At 38.0% G+C, this 19,191-nt stretch overlaps 1 protein-coding gene across 1 annotated transcript in view; it reads left to right on the top strand.

Moving 5' to 3' along the window:
• Positions 1–18,709, top strand: part of RORB (RAR related orphan receptor B) — a 50,832-nt gene extending 32,123 nt beyond the window's left edge. The window contains 7 exon segments of the mRNA XM_009479883.2: positions 1,280–1,387; positions 2,512–2,622; positions 8,358–8,470; positions 8,956–9,015; positions 18,488–18,564; positions 18,566–18,675; positions 18,678–18,709. Coding sequence (XP_009478158.2) covers positions 1,280–1,387; positions 2,512–2,622; positions 8,358–8,470; positions 8,956–9,015; positions 18,488–18,564; positions 18,566–18,675; positions 18,678–18,709 — 611 coding nt within the window.
• Positions 18,710–19,191: the final 482 nt, after the last annotated feature.

The following is a 19,191-nucleotide window of genomic DNA, read 5'->3' as shown; positions in this document are numbered from 1 at the left end:
TGGTATGACCAAATGAACAGCTACTGGTAATTAACTGCATTTACTCTGCCATATCAGTTTCTTGCTCCCTCTGTGTATAAAAGGCAGGATGCTGTGTGAGGCGGCTCGTTAAAGCATAAGAAGTGCTTCCTATTTCAAGAGAGACCTCTTCATTAAGGCTGAAAGCCAGTGTGATTCGGCGCTCTGTACACAGAGGGCTGTGGCTCCATGTGGGGCTGGATTGAGACAGTGGGCACAGGTGCAAAGGGAAGGGATACAGAGACCCTGGAAACATGCAGGCAACCTCCTAGAAAAACTGACCTGTAGCATGAGAACTTTTTTTTTAAAGCTCATACTAATTTCAAAAATTCTGCAGATGCAAGTGCACCCCAAGTAACTCACTTCATTTGGTTGACAAAGCTAACAACACAACTGCCTGCACCTGCAGCAAAACATAGTTATATTTGACCATACTGTCGGACAACTCTGTTTAGCTTCAACATGTATAAATATATCAGGTTTTATTTTCTGTTTTGCTGTTAACGCTGAGCAGGAGTTAGACAATCAGGACTTTTCACTCAAAAGTATATCTGCAAAAGAATACTCAGATTCAAGGTTCCTCTTACAGGAGATTTGGATTTAATTAAGGGATGCTTAAAATTTTTCCTTTCATTTTCCCAAACTGTATATTTTTGTGGTTAGGAAATAATAAAGAAAGATAAGGAGAAAAAAAGAAGGGTTGCTTTGGCTATTCTCCAACTTGAAAGAAAAACAAAGGAAACAGAAGTATAACCCAGTTTAGGAGTGTTTTTGGCAGTACTTTAACTTTTATTTTCTCTCTAAAAGCACTTCATGATGTTCTCCCCCTCCAGCCAAATGAAGCTGGAATTTAGATACACATTGAATTAAGCTACTTTTTGGTATAAAAAAAGGTTTAATTATTAAAAAGGGGTTTCAATAAATGCCTAATTTTCAGGATAAAATATTTCAAATTGAAAATATTTGCCCAGGTCTAAATTCATATTAAGTCCAGGCTGCCAATTTGCTGCAATGGGGCAAAAATCAACCTAAAAAAAAAAGTGGTTAGGCTGGACCAGAAATTACCCCTTTTTATACTCAAAGCAGACAGAGATATTTTTTCTCTCATTCAGAGACATATCATCTAGATGCCTTCAAAGACTGTCTGTCCCTGCTAATGTTTCTAATGATTGATGGCTTCCTAAACATTTTCTTGAAATTTCCTATATTCTGATATTTTGCAGTAATGTGTGGTACTTCTGCTCTTTTTCATGTCTGATAGGCTGCTTGGAAGTGGTTTTGGTGAGAATGTGCCGTGCCTTCAACCCACTCAACAATACTGTTCTGTTTGAAGGAAAGTATGGAGGGATGCAAATGTTTAAAGCTTTGGGTATGTTGGTCTTCTTCTTTTCAACCAATGACATTGAGCCACATAGTGACAGATTTGTCTTTCTGAAAATAGTGGCCCACAATGAAAATCTCCAGCAAATATTGAATCCCCAAACCTCCAAACCTCCAGGCTGGAACTGAAAAAGAAAACAGGTGATTCCACTAGCTGCTAGCAGTGATAGGTGTTTTTCTCTAATAAAAAAGAGCAGCATGAGGGTTTTTCAGACAGATTTCTTACTCTGCCATTCAAAGTTTTGATAAAACATGAGTTTATGGTAGGAGCCAAGCAGTTTATCTTCACAGTTGAATTATACTTGATATATCCACTCCCACTAATTATGTCCTGCAGAAGGCAATTTTAGCCCCAGCAATGAGGGGACTAAAATGATGAACTACAACAAAATGTAGACAAGGACTTACCTAAAATGCTGTTTTGCCTAAAACTTTTAAGCTTATTTAGATTCACATATTGAAAGACTTGCTTCATTCTCAACATGATATCAAGTGCTACCTGAAATGTTAGTAGCTAGATGGATGTCTTTTGCCCATCCATGAGACTAATACATTATCAGAAATTTATTCAGGACCAAACTCAGAGATAATTGCTTCAAATGCATATATTTATCATATAGGTATATATTTTTCTTATTTGCATATGGACAAACATAACATTACAAGTTTAAAGCATTTCTAAATGTGCATTAGTTGATTCATTTTGGTCTTTATGATGTTTTCACAAATTTTCATAAGTATTTGTTCTGTTAATTAATAAAATTACATATGTGAAAGTTATTTAGGACTAGTCATTCATACCTCTTAGATTTAGTATGTGTTTAGAAATAGTATTTATTTCCATATTGGGAAAAGAAAACCGTTTTCTAAGATCTCTGTGCAATTTTAGTACAGGTCATGCCCATAATTCTTGATAATTTTTGTGCTTCAGTGGGCGTTTTACTGATACATTTTCGGGGTAGGTGGAATTTTAATAGCTGATGAAAGGCACTTGTTTTAGAAGTACTGACATTCACTCACATTTTTTTTTTGACACCAAAACAATTGGCTTTTCATGGCAGGTTAAAGAGCTGATAAATTTCTAGCACTGATTTTGTCCTCTGTGGTCTGCAGGTTCTGATGATCTGGTGAATGAAGCATTTGACTTTGCAAAGAATTTGTGTTCCTTACAGCTGACTGAGGAGGAGATTGCCTTGTTTTCATCTGCTGTTCTGATATCACCAGGTAATTATTCATTCCAAACACCACAATGATTTTTTTTTTTTTCCCCCATCCTTGTCCACCTCTATTTCTACCTACTTAAACAGCTATTTAAGCTGTATTAAGCAATGGAAGAATAGCTGAATTACCCAAATATACTTCATTCTCTTTTTGGTAGACTGTCAGCTATTACACATACTGGAAATAGATCCAAAGTGTTGAGGGTAACAGACATAGAGAAGGATTGTGTGGACAAGCAGTGCAGGCTGGTATTCCTCCAGACCATGTACAGAGAAACATGGTACTCAAGGAGGTGCATGTTCCTCCTAGCATTTTCAGGGAGCTCAGAACTCACAGCCCTGGGCAGGCTATAGAGTCCCTACTGTGATGGGCTTTTTCTGTGGGGGTAAGAGCATGAGCAGTAAAAATCTGTATGAGGTCCTGAGTTTAGCTCCAGGTGAGAGGCGGTGATTCCAGGGGCAACATGCTGGTTTTCATATATTCATATATCATAACTCTGCACAGTCAAGCATGCGTTCAGTGAGTGCTGGCTGTCTCACCACAGAAAAGAGGGTTTTGTGATTGAATTGACTCAGAAGGTGGATCTAGCAGATAAGCTCACAGTTTAGTGTGGGATTTTTAAACATGCTTCAGGGGAGGTAGACCCCCCCCAGTTCCCACTAAAAGTAACTTCTAGAAAGGCCTTTGCAAAAAATCCCACCATTAATTATTTTTCCAACCTGTTTTGCTAATGACTTCCTCTAGGTCACTTTGCCCTTTTGCACATCTGTGGTGGAGATTATGTTAGGCAGAATTAGACTAGCACAGATGGTGTCAACATGTTCATTCTCATCATTAATGGCACCTACTGAAAGGACTCTGCTCCTTTTATTTTCCCTTTGAGCAGTTCTTGTGGTCATCTGCTCAGAGGTGAAATGGTTGAGCCAGTGCCTCTTCATGGTGTTAGGCCAGTATGTTCCAGCGATGATGCTCCAAACAGCCACCATTTCCACCTCAGAGGTGTCCCAGCTGTGCGCAGGGGTGAGAGCTGCCTGTGCACTGTCCCCCAGATGCCCTGACTTACTCTGGGACAGGGGACTTGCAGTGTCCTGATGGGTCCCTGTCCATCAGCCCTCCCTTAGTCTGAAAAGACCAAAGCTGTGAGCATGACAGAGATGTGCAGTCAGTGCTTGCTCCTGGTTAGCATTAGTGGCCTGTTCAGCAGACTGTCCTGGTGTTAGCTGGGATAGAGTTAATTTTCTTCCTAGTAGCAGGCATAGTGCTGTGTTTTGGATTTAGGATGAGAATAATGCTGAAAACACACAGATATTTTAGTTGTTGCTGAGTACTGCTTATGCTAGTCAAGGACTTTTCAGCTTCCCATGCTCTGCCAGGTGCACAAGAAACTGGGAGGGGGCACAGCCAGAAGAGTTGATCCAAACTGACCAAAGGGCTATTCCATACCATGTGACGTCATGCTCAGTATATAAGCTGTGGGGAGTTGGCCAGGAGGCAGCAATAACTGCTTGGGTATCGGTCAGCGGGTGGTGAGCAATTGCATTGTGCATCACTTCCTTTGTATATTATTTTTTACTATTATTATTATATTGTTGTTATTATTATTACTACTATTTTACTTTATTTTATTTCAATTATTAAACTGTTCTTATCTCAGCCCAGGAGTTTTCTCACTCTTACTCTTCCAATTCTCTCCCCCATCCCACCGGGGCAGGGAGAGTGAGCGAGCGGCTGCATGGTGCTTAGTTGCTGGCTGGGGTTAAACCACAACACTGACTCAGTGCAAAGCTGAAGACAAAGCTGGAAATTTGTTTGGGTTCTGGGCTGTGAAGTTCTTCAGTAAGATGTTAACAGAGGCTGCAGAAGATGGTTTCAGTGTTTCCAGTTGACTTCACATTATGAAGCCAAGGGAAGCAGGAAGAGGGTGGTGGGATCCCTGTAAGCATGATCTGTTTTCTCTTTTGTAACAGCTGGAGGTTGTTTTCACTCTTCAGTTTATTTTCTTCCAGTTAGGAACAGGAAAAGTAGGAGTTGGCTGAACAGACAGAAACAATAAGATTATTTTGAAGCTGACTTCAAAGCACTTTGGATCATATGGGGGCATCTCATCTGTAAGGAGACAGAGAATTCAGTTCTGTAATTTCTAGTCAAATTGAAAAGAAGTCATGTTTCTGTTTCCCAGGTAGTCTTGAAAAGAAGAACAAGTTATTGCCATAGTCAACAAAATCTGGTCACAGAAAGCTTCTAGCATCTCAGAGTGTCCTGTGTCTTAGGCCTTGGCAAAACCTAATTGGGTAATGGAAAAATTCCCATTGTTTTTAATGGATTTTTGGATCAAGTAATTTATGAAATGTGCTTAGCTGCAGGTAGGCATTGGGTGGACATCAAAATTCTGATACAGCTCTGCAGTTCTACATATGTCCCTTTGGTTCGCAAAGCACCAAAATCTCTTGCAATCTGCTGGCAGTTCTTGTTACCTGAGTATCCACACTCATTTCTACTCCTTGCAGCTGTACTAAGTACTTGAAAAAACTAGCAACTCAGCACTGGCTTTAAGCCAGCTGTATTGCAGGCATGTGTTGTAAAAGCTTCTCCAATAACTCTAGTAATGCATTTCAGTCCTGATATACATCAGTCCTGATACAGCCTTTCAGAGATGGGTGTCTCCTGAACAGCAGTTTCTGTTTCCGCTAAGTGGCACAGATAAGTAGAGACAATTCCAAGGTTTTTTTCACTATAATCAAGTTTTAGGGCTGAGGGTGGTGGTACAAGATGAAGTATTTCAATAATCCACAGTTCTCCATTTCACAACCAAACTGGCTTTTTCCTACTTGCAAGCAAGACAACACATACAGTGTCTCCTATTCCTTTAACCAAAAAAAAAAAAAAAAGGTGAAAGTTCTTGATGCATGCTGGCTGATTATTACTGTAGTCTGTAAGTATGTGTACCTCTAGTCATAGAAGACACAATAAGAAAGAGATGATAGGCTGCAGCAGCATGTACATGAGTGAAACCAATCTCTCTTCCATAAAGAGACTGCAAATTTGTATTGTGCAAATAATTCCCATTTCAGCTGGGCTGCCAAGTTTGGGAGTGGGAAGGCAGGGAAAATCAGTACAGATAGAACTGACATGGAAATTTGCCATTTATTTTCATACAAAAATGATAACAGTAAACAACAGAGAAAGAAACACTTTTCTTCCACACTAGATGTTCCAGTTTCTTCATAATAAAGTGTTTCATCTTGGGAACGTATGTTTTAAAAATTAAAAAAATGAAGCCCTGCACCACTGCACTGAAATACCTGCACCAGTCCTTCCATCCATTAATATAGTACACAGAGATTCCCTATGGGAAGCGGTCATATTCAAGTTTCTTTTGTACAGAAGCCACCACCCTGAAATGTGATTCTTGTGCCCTTGCTCTGTGTTTAGGTCTTCTACAGGAAACAGAGTGGTCCCATAGGGAGTAAGGGGACCTAAGACCATCCATTAATATAATTGCTAAGGTTGCAAAGCCCAGTGTCAGCCCCATTTTCCATCTGATTCAGAGCACAAATCTAGATTTTCCACTTCAGGGTGGACCTAACCACTCTGCTTGGAGGTGATTCTTTAACTTGATTTCTGACTTCAAAGGTTAAAATTGTAGGAGTCCAGCAACTGTTGAAGAGGCATCTCTACCTGTAAACATGCCAGACCCTGGTGGCAAGATGCTAACCTGGCTGCCCCCTGGATGCCACTCCCTCTTCTGAAATTGTGACTGGCCACATTCCTTTTTTCTGTCTTCCTTTTTGCAAGAAGAGATCTTGTAAGTTGTCCCTCATCTTCTTTCATCCACTATTCTCTAGCCTAGTGGCCTGTGCACTCTTTAAAGATACACAAGTTCAAAACCCAAAAGGGAAAGTAGAGAATTGAACCACTGCTTCTCATATCCTGTATGGGTAGCCGCTGTTCCGTGGACTTTTGCTTGCACTTTTGTAAATATAACTAGAGGTACCTGGGGAATTCCAGCCAAATGTGCAGATGGTTTTCAGGTGGTAGAAACCTCATTTTGGGAGGCAAACATGTAAAAGTTTCACCTAGCTCTTGTCATGAGTTTACAAACTCTTGTGTTATATACAGCATGCTCCATGACAGACAAGCGATTAAACCTATCCTCCAACAGCCTCAGTCTATTTTTAAGCTTATTCTTGTGACAGAAAGATAAATCTCTAAGGATTGCTCTGTATGATGAATCTTTTTAGCTCCAGTCTGCTGTAATAGGCCTTGATTTAACGCTATTGAAAGGCATGTTTTTTTCAATAGCATAAAATTTGGCACCTAACCTGTGAAGTCTAAATATTACTGTGTGCTTATTTGTGTAGATGCTGTGTGTGCCCTCAGCTAATTCTGTTTCTATGGCCACTGGTGGCACAGAATCCATTGGCTTACCTTCTGGGAGCATGATTCTCTAAGCTTTGCAAAAAGATTATTTTCCTTTCTAGATAATCTGTTAAGTAGTTAGAAGTTTGGTTTTGTCTCTTTTCACAGTGATGGACACTTTTCATATACCTCTCTCCACAGACAGTCAGGCAAATGGCAGAATCCTGCTCCTCCTGTGATGAAATACTGTTCAGCACCAACATCTGTGGCATGTGTGCTCATTGAAACGGTCAACATATAATTTCTGTGGGTTATTTTAGTGACTGGGAGTGGGTGAAAAAGCTCTGAAATTGAAAGGGAATTTCCTGCATTTTTCAATTTGTACATGAAAATTCATGCCTTGTGATAAAAGATTTTCTTATTTCCTGTTTGAAAGCTAAAATCTATACCCAAGAATTGGTCTGGATTGAGGGAGAGAGGGAGGAAGAAACAAGTTTGCAGCATGGGAAAACAGAAGGTTTAATGGTGCTGTAAACACACTGTATTAATGGTTTTGGGATTGTCTTGGGGTCTGCTACTTCTCTTTCTGTATGTTTGTCTCCAGAAGCTATGACTTGTGAGAATATAGATCTTAAGGAAGACCTCCTACACTTGGGGTTTGAGTTCAGTAGAAGCCATATAGGTTTCCAAACAAATGTGTCTGTTACTGTTATTCTCCCAGATAATCTTTTATTTTGTGTTGTTTAAAAAGAGAACATTTTTAAATAATGAGAAATTTGCACTTCAAGACAGTGCAACAGCTCATAATTCTTTTGAATTATTAAAGAAATTATTTTGAAGGAAACCATTTCTTTTTATTCAGAGTATAATATTTGGTCTCAAAATGTTAGCCTAGTAAATAATGAGATATATTTTATTTTAATTTTTAAATAATTGTGTTCTATTATTTTCAAAGAACTGTTTTGATCAATATGTTTATGATTTATGTATTAAGACACTAAGATAACATGACATGTTTTTCACCTAGCCAATATGAAGTTAGAAGAACACTGATTGTACCAACAGAGAATAGTAAAATGGTTGGGCCCTGTTTCATTTCTACTCCCATCTTTATCTCTAACATCCTAGTTTAAACAAAGAGATGCAGAGCGAACATTGTGTTCCTGTACACTTTACATCTGTTAATTAAATTCTCAGGTCATCCTTTAATGGATTAAGATGCTTTGCCTCTGAAACCATGTCTTAATTATCATGCAGTTCTTCCTCATGGGAATTATGATTGCTGTGAATGCTTGCCAGCATGGGACACGGTGTTCATCCATGAGCATGCTCCACATCTGTGCATTCTTGACTTCAGCTCTTGCTTTCCTTTTTCTCAGATCGAGCCTGGTTAATAGAGCCAAGGAAAGTCCAGAAGCTTCAGGAAAAGATTTACTTTGCACTTCAACATGTGATCCAGAAGAACCACCTCGACGATGAGACTTTGACAAAGGTAAATTGCTAAAAAGAAGAGCCGAGCAGTCCTTGATCATGGCTTTTTTTTGTAGCCATTTCTCCATGTATTGCTGCATTAATGTAAGCTAAAAGCAGCCACTATGTGCTTCCAATGTATAGGAGAAATAAGGCTAGTTTTACTCTTGTCCCTGGTACCTCTTACTTCATTTTTTTGTTCAATCCATTAATCTTTTCAGTTGGTACCCTGGCAAGAATGAGTCTGCCTTAAAAAAAAAAAAACTCCTGCAGGCAGTTCCTTGTTAAATGCATTTTTGGCACTTGGCTAAAATTTCCAGGAGAATTGTTTTTAGCTTCTTATGGTAAGAACAATGTCTGGTCCTTTGGATGGATAGTTTTGACGGAGTTCAGAGTATTGCATTCAGTTACCCGACTAGATGTTAACATAGTTTATTTTGCAAACTGTAATTCATGCTAAATTTGCTTCCTCCCTCTTTCTTTTATTTTTATTTTAATGTCTCACAGTTAATAGCCAAGATACCAACCATTACTGCACTTTGCAACTTGCACGGAGAGAAACTACAGGTATTTAAGCAATCTCATCCAGATATAGTGAACACACTGTTTCCTCCATTATACAAGGAGCTTTTCAATCCAGACTCAACCACTGGCTGCAAGTGAAGGGGATAATAGAATTTTCACGTAGTCATGGAATGCATCACTATTAAGAAAAAAAGAAATGTTTTCATGAAGAACTTATTAAAAACATCACTACTGCAACACTAGGAATGTCCTGCACTTAATAGAATTATTTTTCACCGCTACAGTTTGAAGAATGTAAATATGCAACTCTGAGTGGGGATGTCTTTTTTCTCTTTTCTTTGTTTACTTTTTTTTTTTTTTGAACTGACAATGAATATACAAATATAGGACACTGGGTGTACTGGGTGTTACCTTTTTTTTTAATTTTATTTTATTGGGGGATGCTTTGGGAGACAACTGTTCCTAGAATTTTATTGTAGATATACATGAGAATAGAGAAGTACTTTGCAGTATTACTCTTGCTGTTTATTGTTCAAATATAATTTAAGAAAATTCCACTTATTAGACTTGCCTATTTCTATGTTTTTAGATAGTTTAATGCATGTGGAAATTTGTAACTGTCTTGGAAATTATGGTGCATGTATGGAATACACACATATATATATATGTGCTATATGCTTTTTTATATATATATATGTAGGTATTATATGCATACATGCTGTAGCTTAAAAAACCCATGCCTACTTTTAAAGGATGCTCAGCCCATCTGTCATGCATTTCTTACTCTCCAAATAATGTATTAGATTTACATTGGGCAATCAAGATTTGCTTTGCCAGTCAGAGTTAAATTATCAGCTGCCGACGTGTAATGACAGGATCACTTCTGAGATATGTGTAATGTAGTGCATGTGTGCAGTCTGTAGATGAAACATCAGGAATGTACCAATGGTGCAAAAGCCTTGTCTGGATGATTTTAGTGGAGAGAGGAAAAGGTTTTTTCATTTTCTCCCTGATACAGGGATAGAGCATATATAAAAGTGAACATTGTAGGACCTGATGTCAGTGAAGTATCTGAAACATGGAGTAAAGATGTAGACCATCCCACACATACGTTTTTCTGATTCCACACATAATTTTGTTTTACATATACTGCTTTGAAAAGTAGTTGCAAGGCTTGGGTTGTTTTTTTTTTTTTCTGAACTCAATGGAAAGACATATAATGAACTCAGTGAAAACCATAGGAAGACTAAAATGTGGCTCTGAAGAGTAGTGGCAGAGGGAGGAAGGGAGGGAAGGAGGAGGAAAGTCAAAGCAAGCAATGTCCATGGCTACAAAGGTGAATATAGCTATCACTATTTCTGACATAGCCATCATCTAGATGGGACTGATGGTTTCCATTACACACATACATATATGTATGTTACATGCACGTGCATATATGTATGTATATATCTATACGTGTATAACTGTATATATATACATATATAGGGTTGATTTTAGATGCACTTCAGGAGGGGAACAAAGCATTGGGGTTTTCTGTCTGTCTCTGAATTGACTTTATGTGAGTTTGCTTGCAAAACCAAAGGCAAACACAGAGGGGAGTGGAAAACTGCCATGAACTTAATCTTGTGGATTAATTAAGTTTAATTAGCAGTCATGATTAATGTATTTGGATTCTGCCAGAGATACAAAACATACACTTTTTAGCTATGGAAGAGGGAATCAGAGTCTACTGCAGCTCTGTCATTACCACCACTTTTACTCATTGTGAGCTGTTTCAGACAAGTCTCCTTCGGGCACGCCAGTGGAGGGAGTAGAGCAGAAATAAGAGGAAGCAGGCAGTAGAGAAGAAATGAAGTGAAGGCAGGATGACGCGCACATACATTTCTTTATTTCAAATCACACAAAAGCCAGTGCAATCCGAGGCAAGGCGAGGAGGAGCACACTGGCAGGGAGGCCGAAGGACCCACCATCTGCCAGGCTGCACACAGAGCAGCCTCACAGGGAGCCCACAGGGAAACAGCTGGGCCCCAGGGTCGGTGCAGAAACTTGGTTTGATGCAGCAGTAACTTAATGCCTCCAGCTTTTCCAGCAGACTCACACAGCTCTGGTCTCAATCTTCTGTTCCCTTTTCTGCACAACCAAATAATTCACAGCCTATTCCAAGCACTTTGTGGAGTTATCCCTTGCCCTCCATCAGCTGGTTTGCAAGTTAGATACATGTGACAGAATCCAGTCTAGACAGCATCAACATTTGTTTACTCTGTTTTAGCAATGCCAGACCAGATACAAGCGCAGTTACAAATTCTCAGCTAATAAATGTAGGTCCATTATGACTTCAAAAAGAAAAAAGAAAAACCTGCACAGCAAAGTTAGTTGTGCTGAGAATTTTGTTGCAAACGTGACATATTCTTCTAAATTATTTAGTCCTACAGAACAGCAATTTCTAAAATACCTTTTTTGCTCCAAATTCAAAGCACATTTTCTGATCTCTGCTGATTACATTAAAATGTCTTCAAGTAACATAATAAAGCATTGCTCTTGATGCTTCTTTATACCACTTAAACACAAAAACTGGCATTCCCTTATAAGGTGATTGATCTGTTGGCAGCCCTTTTTACATGGCAAATCCATGAAAAGGACCCCAAACTCCAACACTTTCTAATATCAAAAAACTTAATTAACTATATTTATGTACTGCCTGTGTGAATTTATTTGGGAAAAAAGTCAAACTGAGGCCTAGAAGGGCTCAGTTTTAACTGCAGACGATTCATGTTTTCCTTGTCTTTTCCAACACAAGAACACACACATATATATTTGTTTGAAATCCTTCATAAACTTGTTTTCAGTATATCAAAAGTAACGTATTTAGCCAACCCACAGAAATATAGAATATGTGGTAAACATTACTGTTCGTAGTGCTGATAAATAAAGAGGTTTGTTATGTTTATAAATAGTCCTTCACAATTGCATATTACATCTTGAAAATGTTTTGTTCTTTTCAAATAAGCTGATCAGTCCTTGGGATTTTTGACTTATGTCTTAGGCAAGATAACCAAATGGAGATCACCAGTGAAAAAGACATTATTTAATCATCTGCAGGGCTTTTAATCCTTAAATCACTGCAACTTCATGACCTTTTCAATCAGTAAGGATTACTGCCACTTTTTAAAGATGCAGAAATGAAGGAAAAGGAGTTAAATGGCTTGCCAGAGACCACAGAGGTAGCAGTATCCAGTCCTGGAATAAAAATAGATTCTTCTCTTCTGGTCCTAAAAATGCTGGTATACAAAATCTTCATTGCCATTGATAGGCAATAGCCTGTACAGACAATTACAAATACTGCCAAACAAATTTTTATCTTCAAATAAGCTTAATTATCAGCAGTTTGCTATATTTTTGTTACTACTTCCACAGAGTTTGAGCAAATAACCTTGTTGTTTATCTGGAAAATAAAAATTCATCCTCATACAGTATTTATTTGTGGTAACTAAGGCTGAGAAATTTTAATTTTCTGTGATTTGTGATTGGCCACATAGGTAAAGTAGTATCTCTTTTGCCCTTCATTGACCGAGTTTAGAACAACAAATAATGATAGCATGCTACAGGCTGAATTTTTGTTGTTGGTTTTGATACATAGTCATTTATACTCAAAATTTCAAATTCTTGATATTGTATTTCATATGTTCAGATTATCCATAGACTTTAAAGAATAAAATAGCATGAATTCAAGTAAATAACTGCATAATCCAGTCACAAAATGCGTTCCAGAAAATATTAGTGCTGCACTGTATTTCTTCTTGGCTTTCATGAGTCCACAGTAGTATCTGAAGCCCTTCAATTAAATCTCTAAAACTAGGATTTGTCACAACTGCTCTCTGTAGTAATTGATTGTGTTTGTTGATTTTTTTAGTGACAAGCTTTACAAATAGGACACATTTTTTAGTGATTTATTAACCCCAGATCTTTAACAAAAGAATATTTAAATCATGTATTGAATCTTCTAGCATTGCTCTCAAATTATTCAACCACATTGATCTAAATTATCCTTGGCTTCAAGGAAGCAGATGTAGGCTGTTTGTTACACTACCACAGAGACTTCATTTTGGTGTAAATGTTACTCTTGCCAGCTCTTTGTATAAAGAATTAATTCCAAGAGTCATATTTCCTTCTAATGGAAAGATTGCTTTGACAATTGCTACAAAAAAACAGGGTAATAGAAGGCACTCAGTTGAGCCAACTTGTTTCCAAAAGCAGTGTATATTTTTTGATTGGTTTGTGATAGGCAGCATTTAGGAATTGATTCTGCAAGTTGTCAGGCTCCCTTAGCTCTAACTAGAGCCACTAAAAACGGAGGCATTGCAGCACCACACAGAAGGTGCTCAACTCCTCATAAAGTCAGAGGCCCTTGGTGTTAGGAGGTCCCCTTTGAGCTTTGTGGAGCACAAATCAGACGTTATCCTCATACTTGTTTTTTAATGTTTTAACTTCACGCTTCCTGTTGTTCATTTCAGCTCCATTTCACAGGGATCAGTTTATCCCTCTTGTTGCACCTTGGACACAAATGCTGTCTCAATGCCTGTGCCAGGTTATGGTGCTCCAGGTGGAGCAGCTACCAGACTTGTCCATGAAGATGAGCTTTGTAATGTGATTTTCTTTGTTTCCATGGTGGCAGCTTGCACAGGTGTACATTTCCCTTTAGGATAGTTTGCAGGGATTTCTGACATAACGACTTCTACACAAAGAGGGTGCAAAGCTGCTCGTGTGCACTGGCCTTTCAGCCTTCCACCACCGGGCTGTGGGATCTGTTCCAAGGCTGCAGCAGTCTCACAAATCAGTCAGGCAGCACAGTTAGAGAAGTGCAGCTGATGGCTCTTTTCCCTGTTGTCTTTTTCACCCCCTCTGAAGCTGTGCACATTTGAAAGACGTTCAGGCTCCCCCCATCCTCCTTCCTTCTGACTGCATTGATATTTCTATTTCCAGAAGAGCCAAGGTCCACCCTGGAAGCTGGTTCCTATTTTCAGAGTTGTTTTCTGTTGGACATCCCAGGAATATACTACGGGGCAATAAGATCTAACTGAAACATGAAGGAGTTTTTTGTCCAAATGTTATATCTAAGTATGTATGAATGGGAAACTAAGACAGAACAGGTTGCTTTTCCCTGAAATGACAAAATAGTGTATTCACACCTACCAACCTATCCCAGCACTTTCTGCCTCCACTCTAGAAACTAACTCCTATCTCTGACATCCATTAGGAACAGTGTGTTGGAGACCCAGTCCTCTTCTTTCCTTTTTAAGTTTCACACTTTGTAAATGACAATCACTGCTTGATGCAGATGTTGCACTGTATGCCACTCAGGGATGTTTCATTACTAAAAATAGCTATATAAATATAACAGTGATAATAAGGAAGAGAATGTTAGAGGCTTTGAAGGGCATGGGTTGAGCTGCCCAAATGAACGTGACCCAGACAAGGTTTTCTAGCCAGTGATTAGAATTAACATTGGTATAAATTGAATTCACTGTCAGCATTTCCTCAGCTTGATGCAAGACTCACTTCACCCGTTGTTTCACAGTCAGTGGAGCCCTACTGACCCATCAGTTTTCAATGTTAAAGTCCTTTTGGAAACAAAATGCAAGCAAGCTTTGTATGAGTTACTGAATTTAGACAACTGACAAAAGAAAGTGCAGTTTAAGGGTACTGAGTTTAGGTACCATTAATGTGAGCTCATATTCAGAATTGCTGCAGGCATGTAAGAAGAAAGGTTAAGACATGGAATAAATGATAGTATATCAGCAACGACAGCAATAGTTATGCTGAGCTACCACATGGAGAAATGACTGTAAAGAGAAAGTAGTATAGCGTGGCTAACAGCTACCCTTTCCTCTTGGGGATGCACAAAATCATAGCTACCCCCAGGCCTCTGTAGCAATGCTTATCATGGTATGACCACTCCTTTTCTCGCCTCAAGCAAACATGACCCCGTTTTCTACCGTGTCAGTGAAAAATACTCCTATTTCCTAGAATTTTGAAACGTGTTTCTGCTTATCCCTAGCTTTACACCACGTTTTCTATAGACCTATCATTACAAGAACACACACAGAAAGACAAATTACAGTGGATTATATTGCCAGCCATTGAGTTAATTCCAGGTCTCAAACCAAGAGGTTTTCCTCAGCTCTCAGTATGGTCATTGCTCCTATTCTTACAGTAAATATGCACGGGTTTTGACTTGCTCCATCTTCTGAATTCCCTACACCTAGAAGATGGGTGGACAACCTCAAGAGGTGGAAAGGAGGGGCGAAAATCCCTATGCATCAAGGTTTTCATAATCACATTCTTCGCCAACTGTCCCATTTCAATTTGAATTTTAATCTTTCAGGTTGCTGGGAGCCATGTCCAAGTGACTGAAATTCTTGTTAGCATGATACCTGCCCATTAAAAAGAACAGTCTTCTGTCCAGAGGACCTTGCCTCTCTTTCCTTTTCCTTTTACTCCTAGCTCCTAATGAATGAGGCCTGGAGTGGTAAATGATTCATCTTTGCTCTTTCTCAAAGCTGATCCTCACCTACAGCCAACAAGGGAGGCTCTGATCAGGAGGTAAGAAGCAGGCTCCTTCCTCCTCTTCCTCCCAGCCTCCATGTCCTCACTTAGCTGTACTGTCCCTGCGTGTGTTGCCCCTGCAAGTAAGGCAGGGTGACAATAAGCCCAACACCCTAGTAATTTACCATCCCAGCAGTGGTTTGCAGCAGATCACTTAACTATAAAAGCTACTTGTGAAAAGAAGAGACCTAAAATTTCTACAGTGGTAGCTCACAGATCAGTAATTCTCCTAAAAAGGCAGCCTGAATGTCCAGTGAAATGATGGATGTGTCAGTGTCCTCCAAACGATCCTTGCTTTTCATTTGTGCTGAGAGAATAAGGTAATGCACAAAATGCTCTGGGGAAGGAGAAACATTTCCTGGGTGTTACTGCAGGCAGTGAGGATAATACTGCTCACAGTGAGTTCAGTAACATGATGTACTACATTTACATAATTTCATCATACTCACAATTCAAACATAGCATGTAAGGAGAGTGAAAGAAAACATCATTTGATATAGCAGCAATAAATAAATTATAAGTGTTTCTTTGTAACTGTACTTGCAGAAATTGTTTGCTTTGCACGTGGTCTTCTGTACAATAACATAAAGAGAAACCTTCATCTAATGTAGATATCACAGTGTTTTTGCTTATTTGTTGGATTCGTTGGATGGAGCTGCTAATTTGTGATCAAAGATACTGCTGTTGAGAAAAACGTATGCGCTTCAAGAAAAGGCTGAGGCCCTTATTTATAGCCATACTTTGGCAGCAGTAAAACTCTGGACAGAATTTTAAAAATGTCTCCTAGTTTTCAATATTGTGATCACGTTGGTCCCTTATTTGTGCAACAAGAACGCAACTGCATTGAAAAACAAGCAGGGCCAGATGGTCAACCACAAAGAACAGGAAAGAACAGGCTTTACCTTGAAGACTGTTCCAGATAAAACCAGCTTATTTTAAAAAAAAAAAAAAAAAAAAAAAAAAAAAGCACTTATACTTGTCTTGATTAGACACACAGCTTAATAAGTCAAAGTAACTACATTAGGCTGTTGACTTTGGGGATTCAGATTCAGATGCACTACATTTGTGTTTTTTTAATGTGTCACTTCAATGTCAGAATCAGGCAAAAAAGGTGTTTTGTTGTTAGTAAGAAACCATTTAACCCTACAGAGTGTGGACCACACATTCTCGTGCAGTAGATGGGGATTTATTCGTGCACTTATTCTTAAAAAGCCACTGAGTAGCATAGCAAGTGAACTAGCCGTGATAGTCTTTGCCTCTTGCATGACTGCAGTGTGACCTCTGGCAGGCTACAGGGAGCGGCTCTGTGATTGTACTTGTGGCCACAAATAAAGCACAACCGAACTCTAAGCTGTTATCAACACCCAGCTAAATCAAATACATGGGGTATTTTGAGATTTATGCTAATTGCTGTGAGATAATTCCCATGTTAAACTAATTACTCTGGTTGTAATGAATGGATGGTATAAATAAAATAGGAATCAGAATAGCAACAAAATCCCTTATTTTACAGCTGCACTCTCTGCCTCATCTGATTAACACTAAAGAAAGTTACTTTAAAACTAAACAAACAAAACAAGAAAAAAGAAACCTGAATATGTATTGTAGAAATGTAGAAGACAAATAAAATATTTTTTCAAATGTAATTACTTTTAATATATGCTTGTGGAAGGTCTGATACTATGTATGCTGTCTCTGTAATTTTTGCTGTAAATAACTTGGGACAGTGAATACACTGATTTTTTCTATGTCTCTGTTTAAGCATAAGACTTTGTAACAATTTTTTTTAAAGAGGAAAAACATCAAAGAGCAAATTATGTACTTGCTTCCTGTAAGTGTAATGTACTCTTCAGTTTTTATGGAAACTGATTGTAATAGATAAAGCCTTTTGACCAGCCGTTGATGTTTAGTGTATAATTCTGTTTGTAATGAGGAAAAAAAAAAAGATGGGACTGTCAATAAAACATGATCCCAGTGAGTCTGTACAGTAAGTATTGTATTAATACCTGCAGACTGCATTTGACTAACATAATTTGAAGAAAGGTCGCTCAAGCAAATAATCTTTCCTTACAGCATATGGCTTTTATGAATCCTTCTGGCATGAGTTATATTAATAGCGACATTTCTTTCTTTCCAATGAGCAAAATATTTTTGTATGCCTTTAATTTCTTATTCAACTTTGAGGTCAGGTCACTCATTATCCGAAGCCATAACTGACCTTCACCAAATACATGTTTTAAAGATCATAATACAAAAAGAAATTATGTCCAGTTTATCAACAGCTATAATAACACAGGCAGGAGCATAAATAACACACAAAGTATTTGGATGCTTTTCTGGCATCCCAATATGACTTTAATGGCTAGTATTTTATGATTACCAATTTATAAAAAAGAAAAACATAATTAAAATAGATATTTAGATTTAAATGAAACTTTCTAATATTTTTGAAATATCCCTGAAAATGCTTCCTTGCTTTTAGGATTATGAGAGAAACTGATTTTTCATATACTTCCCACTTTCAAATATCTAATGTTTTTATCCTATTTCCAGTTCATTTTGTTAGAGTGAAATGAGATGTTGAGACCCAGATCTCCAAGCCCTGAGCTATTTGGTGCTTGGCTGTAGCTATATTGTTGTAAATCAATTTGATTTGAATTTTGGGGGTGTGTTGCTTGCTACTTGATAAGCATGCTTACCACTGTTGGTAACACACACGAGTTGCATTGCCTGTCAAGAAGTGTGATAAAAACAATCAAATACAATATGAATAACACTCAAAATTAATCACTCTCAAAAGCTGAATAAAATTTCCTTCCTAAAATCAAATGCCTCATAGAATCAACAGTGATTTTTTTTTTTAAGCTTAATTGTATAATAATTATGATGTATCTTAACTGGCTTGTAGATGCAAAAAGCAAAATCGCAAATGAACAATGACATACTGGGTAAAAATCTGGCTCCATTGAAACCAATGGCAAAACCTGATTTTCATGGAGCCAGGAGTTCATCCAGCATTTTTACATCTGCAGTTTTCTTCTGATCTTTCTCCCTTGTTTAATGTAACTGACCTAATTTATGTGTATGTGAGTAAAAATACAGCCTGATTCATTTAGAAAGTGACCGTTGAGGGTTTTATTTTTTATCATGAATTTTGTAGGACCAGCATCCCTGTCAAATGAAAAGGTTCTATATTACTTTAGAATGTAATAGATTTTTGTCTTATTTTATGTCCTGTAAATTATTAGTTCAATACTGTTAGCATTCCATAATAATGCACACATGATTTTTGAATGTTTTCTGTAAATGACAATCAATGTTGATGAAGTTCCTTTCTTTAATGCAAAATTAAAAAAAAAAATGTATACGAAAATAAATTCTGTTGTGTGACTTTTTTTCCCCTTCCCTTTGAATTACCTCAATATGTCAGGACAAGGTATGGTGTGCGCATTTCCAAAAGAGAAGGGTAAAACCAAAAACCTAAACCTCAGGAGTCTGTACTTACTTTCAGGTTTTCTCTTAACCTGTTGAATTAAGTATAGCATTTTGCTCCATCAATGCACCAAAAGTTGCTCTGTTTTGCAATTTAAATCAGAGCCGCAATTTCTGAAT

The sequence above is a fragment of the Pelecanus crispus genome, chromosome Z (genome assembly GCF_030463565.1).
Source record: "Pelecanus crispus isolate bPelCri1 chromosome Z, bPelCri1.pri, whole genome shotgun sequence".
Classification (NCBI taxonomy): domain Eukaryota; kingdom Metazoa; phylum Chordata; class Aves; order Pelecaniformes; family Pelecanidae; genus Pelecanus; species Pelecanus crispus.
The sequence above is the reverse complement of the archived record's forward strand: the minus strand, read 5'-3'. Positions and strand labels throughout refer to the sequence as shown.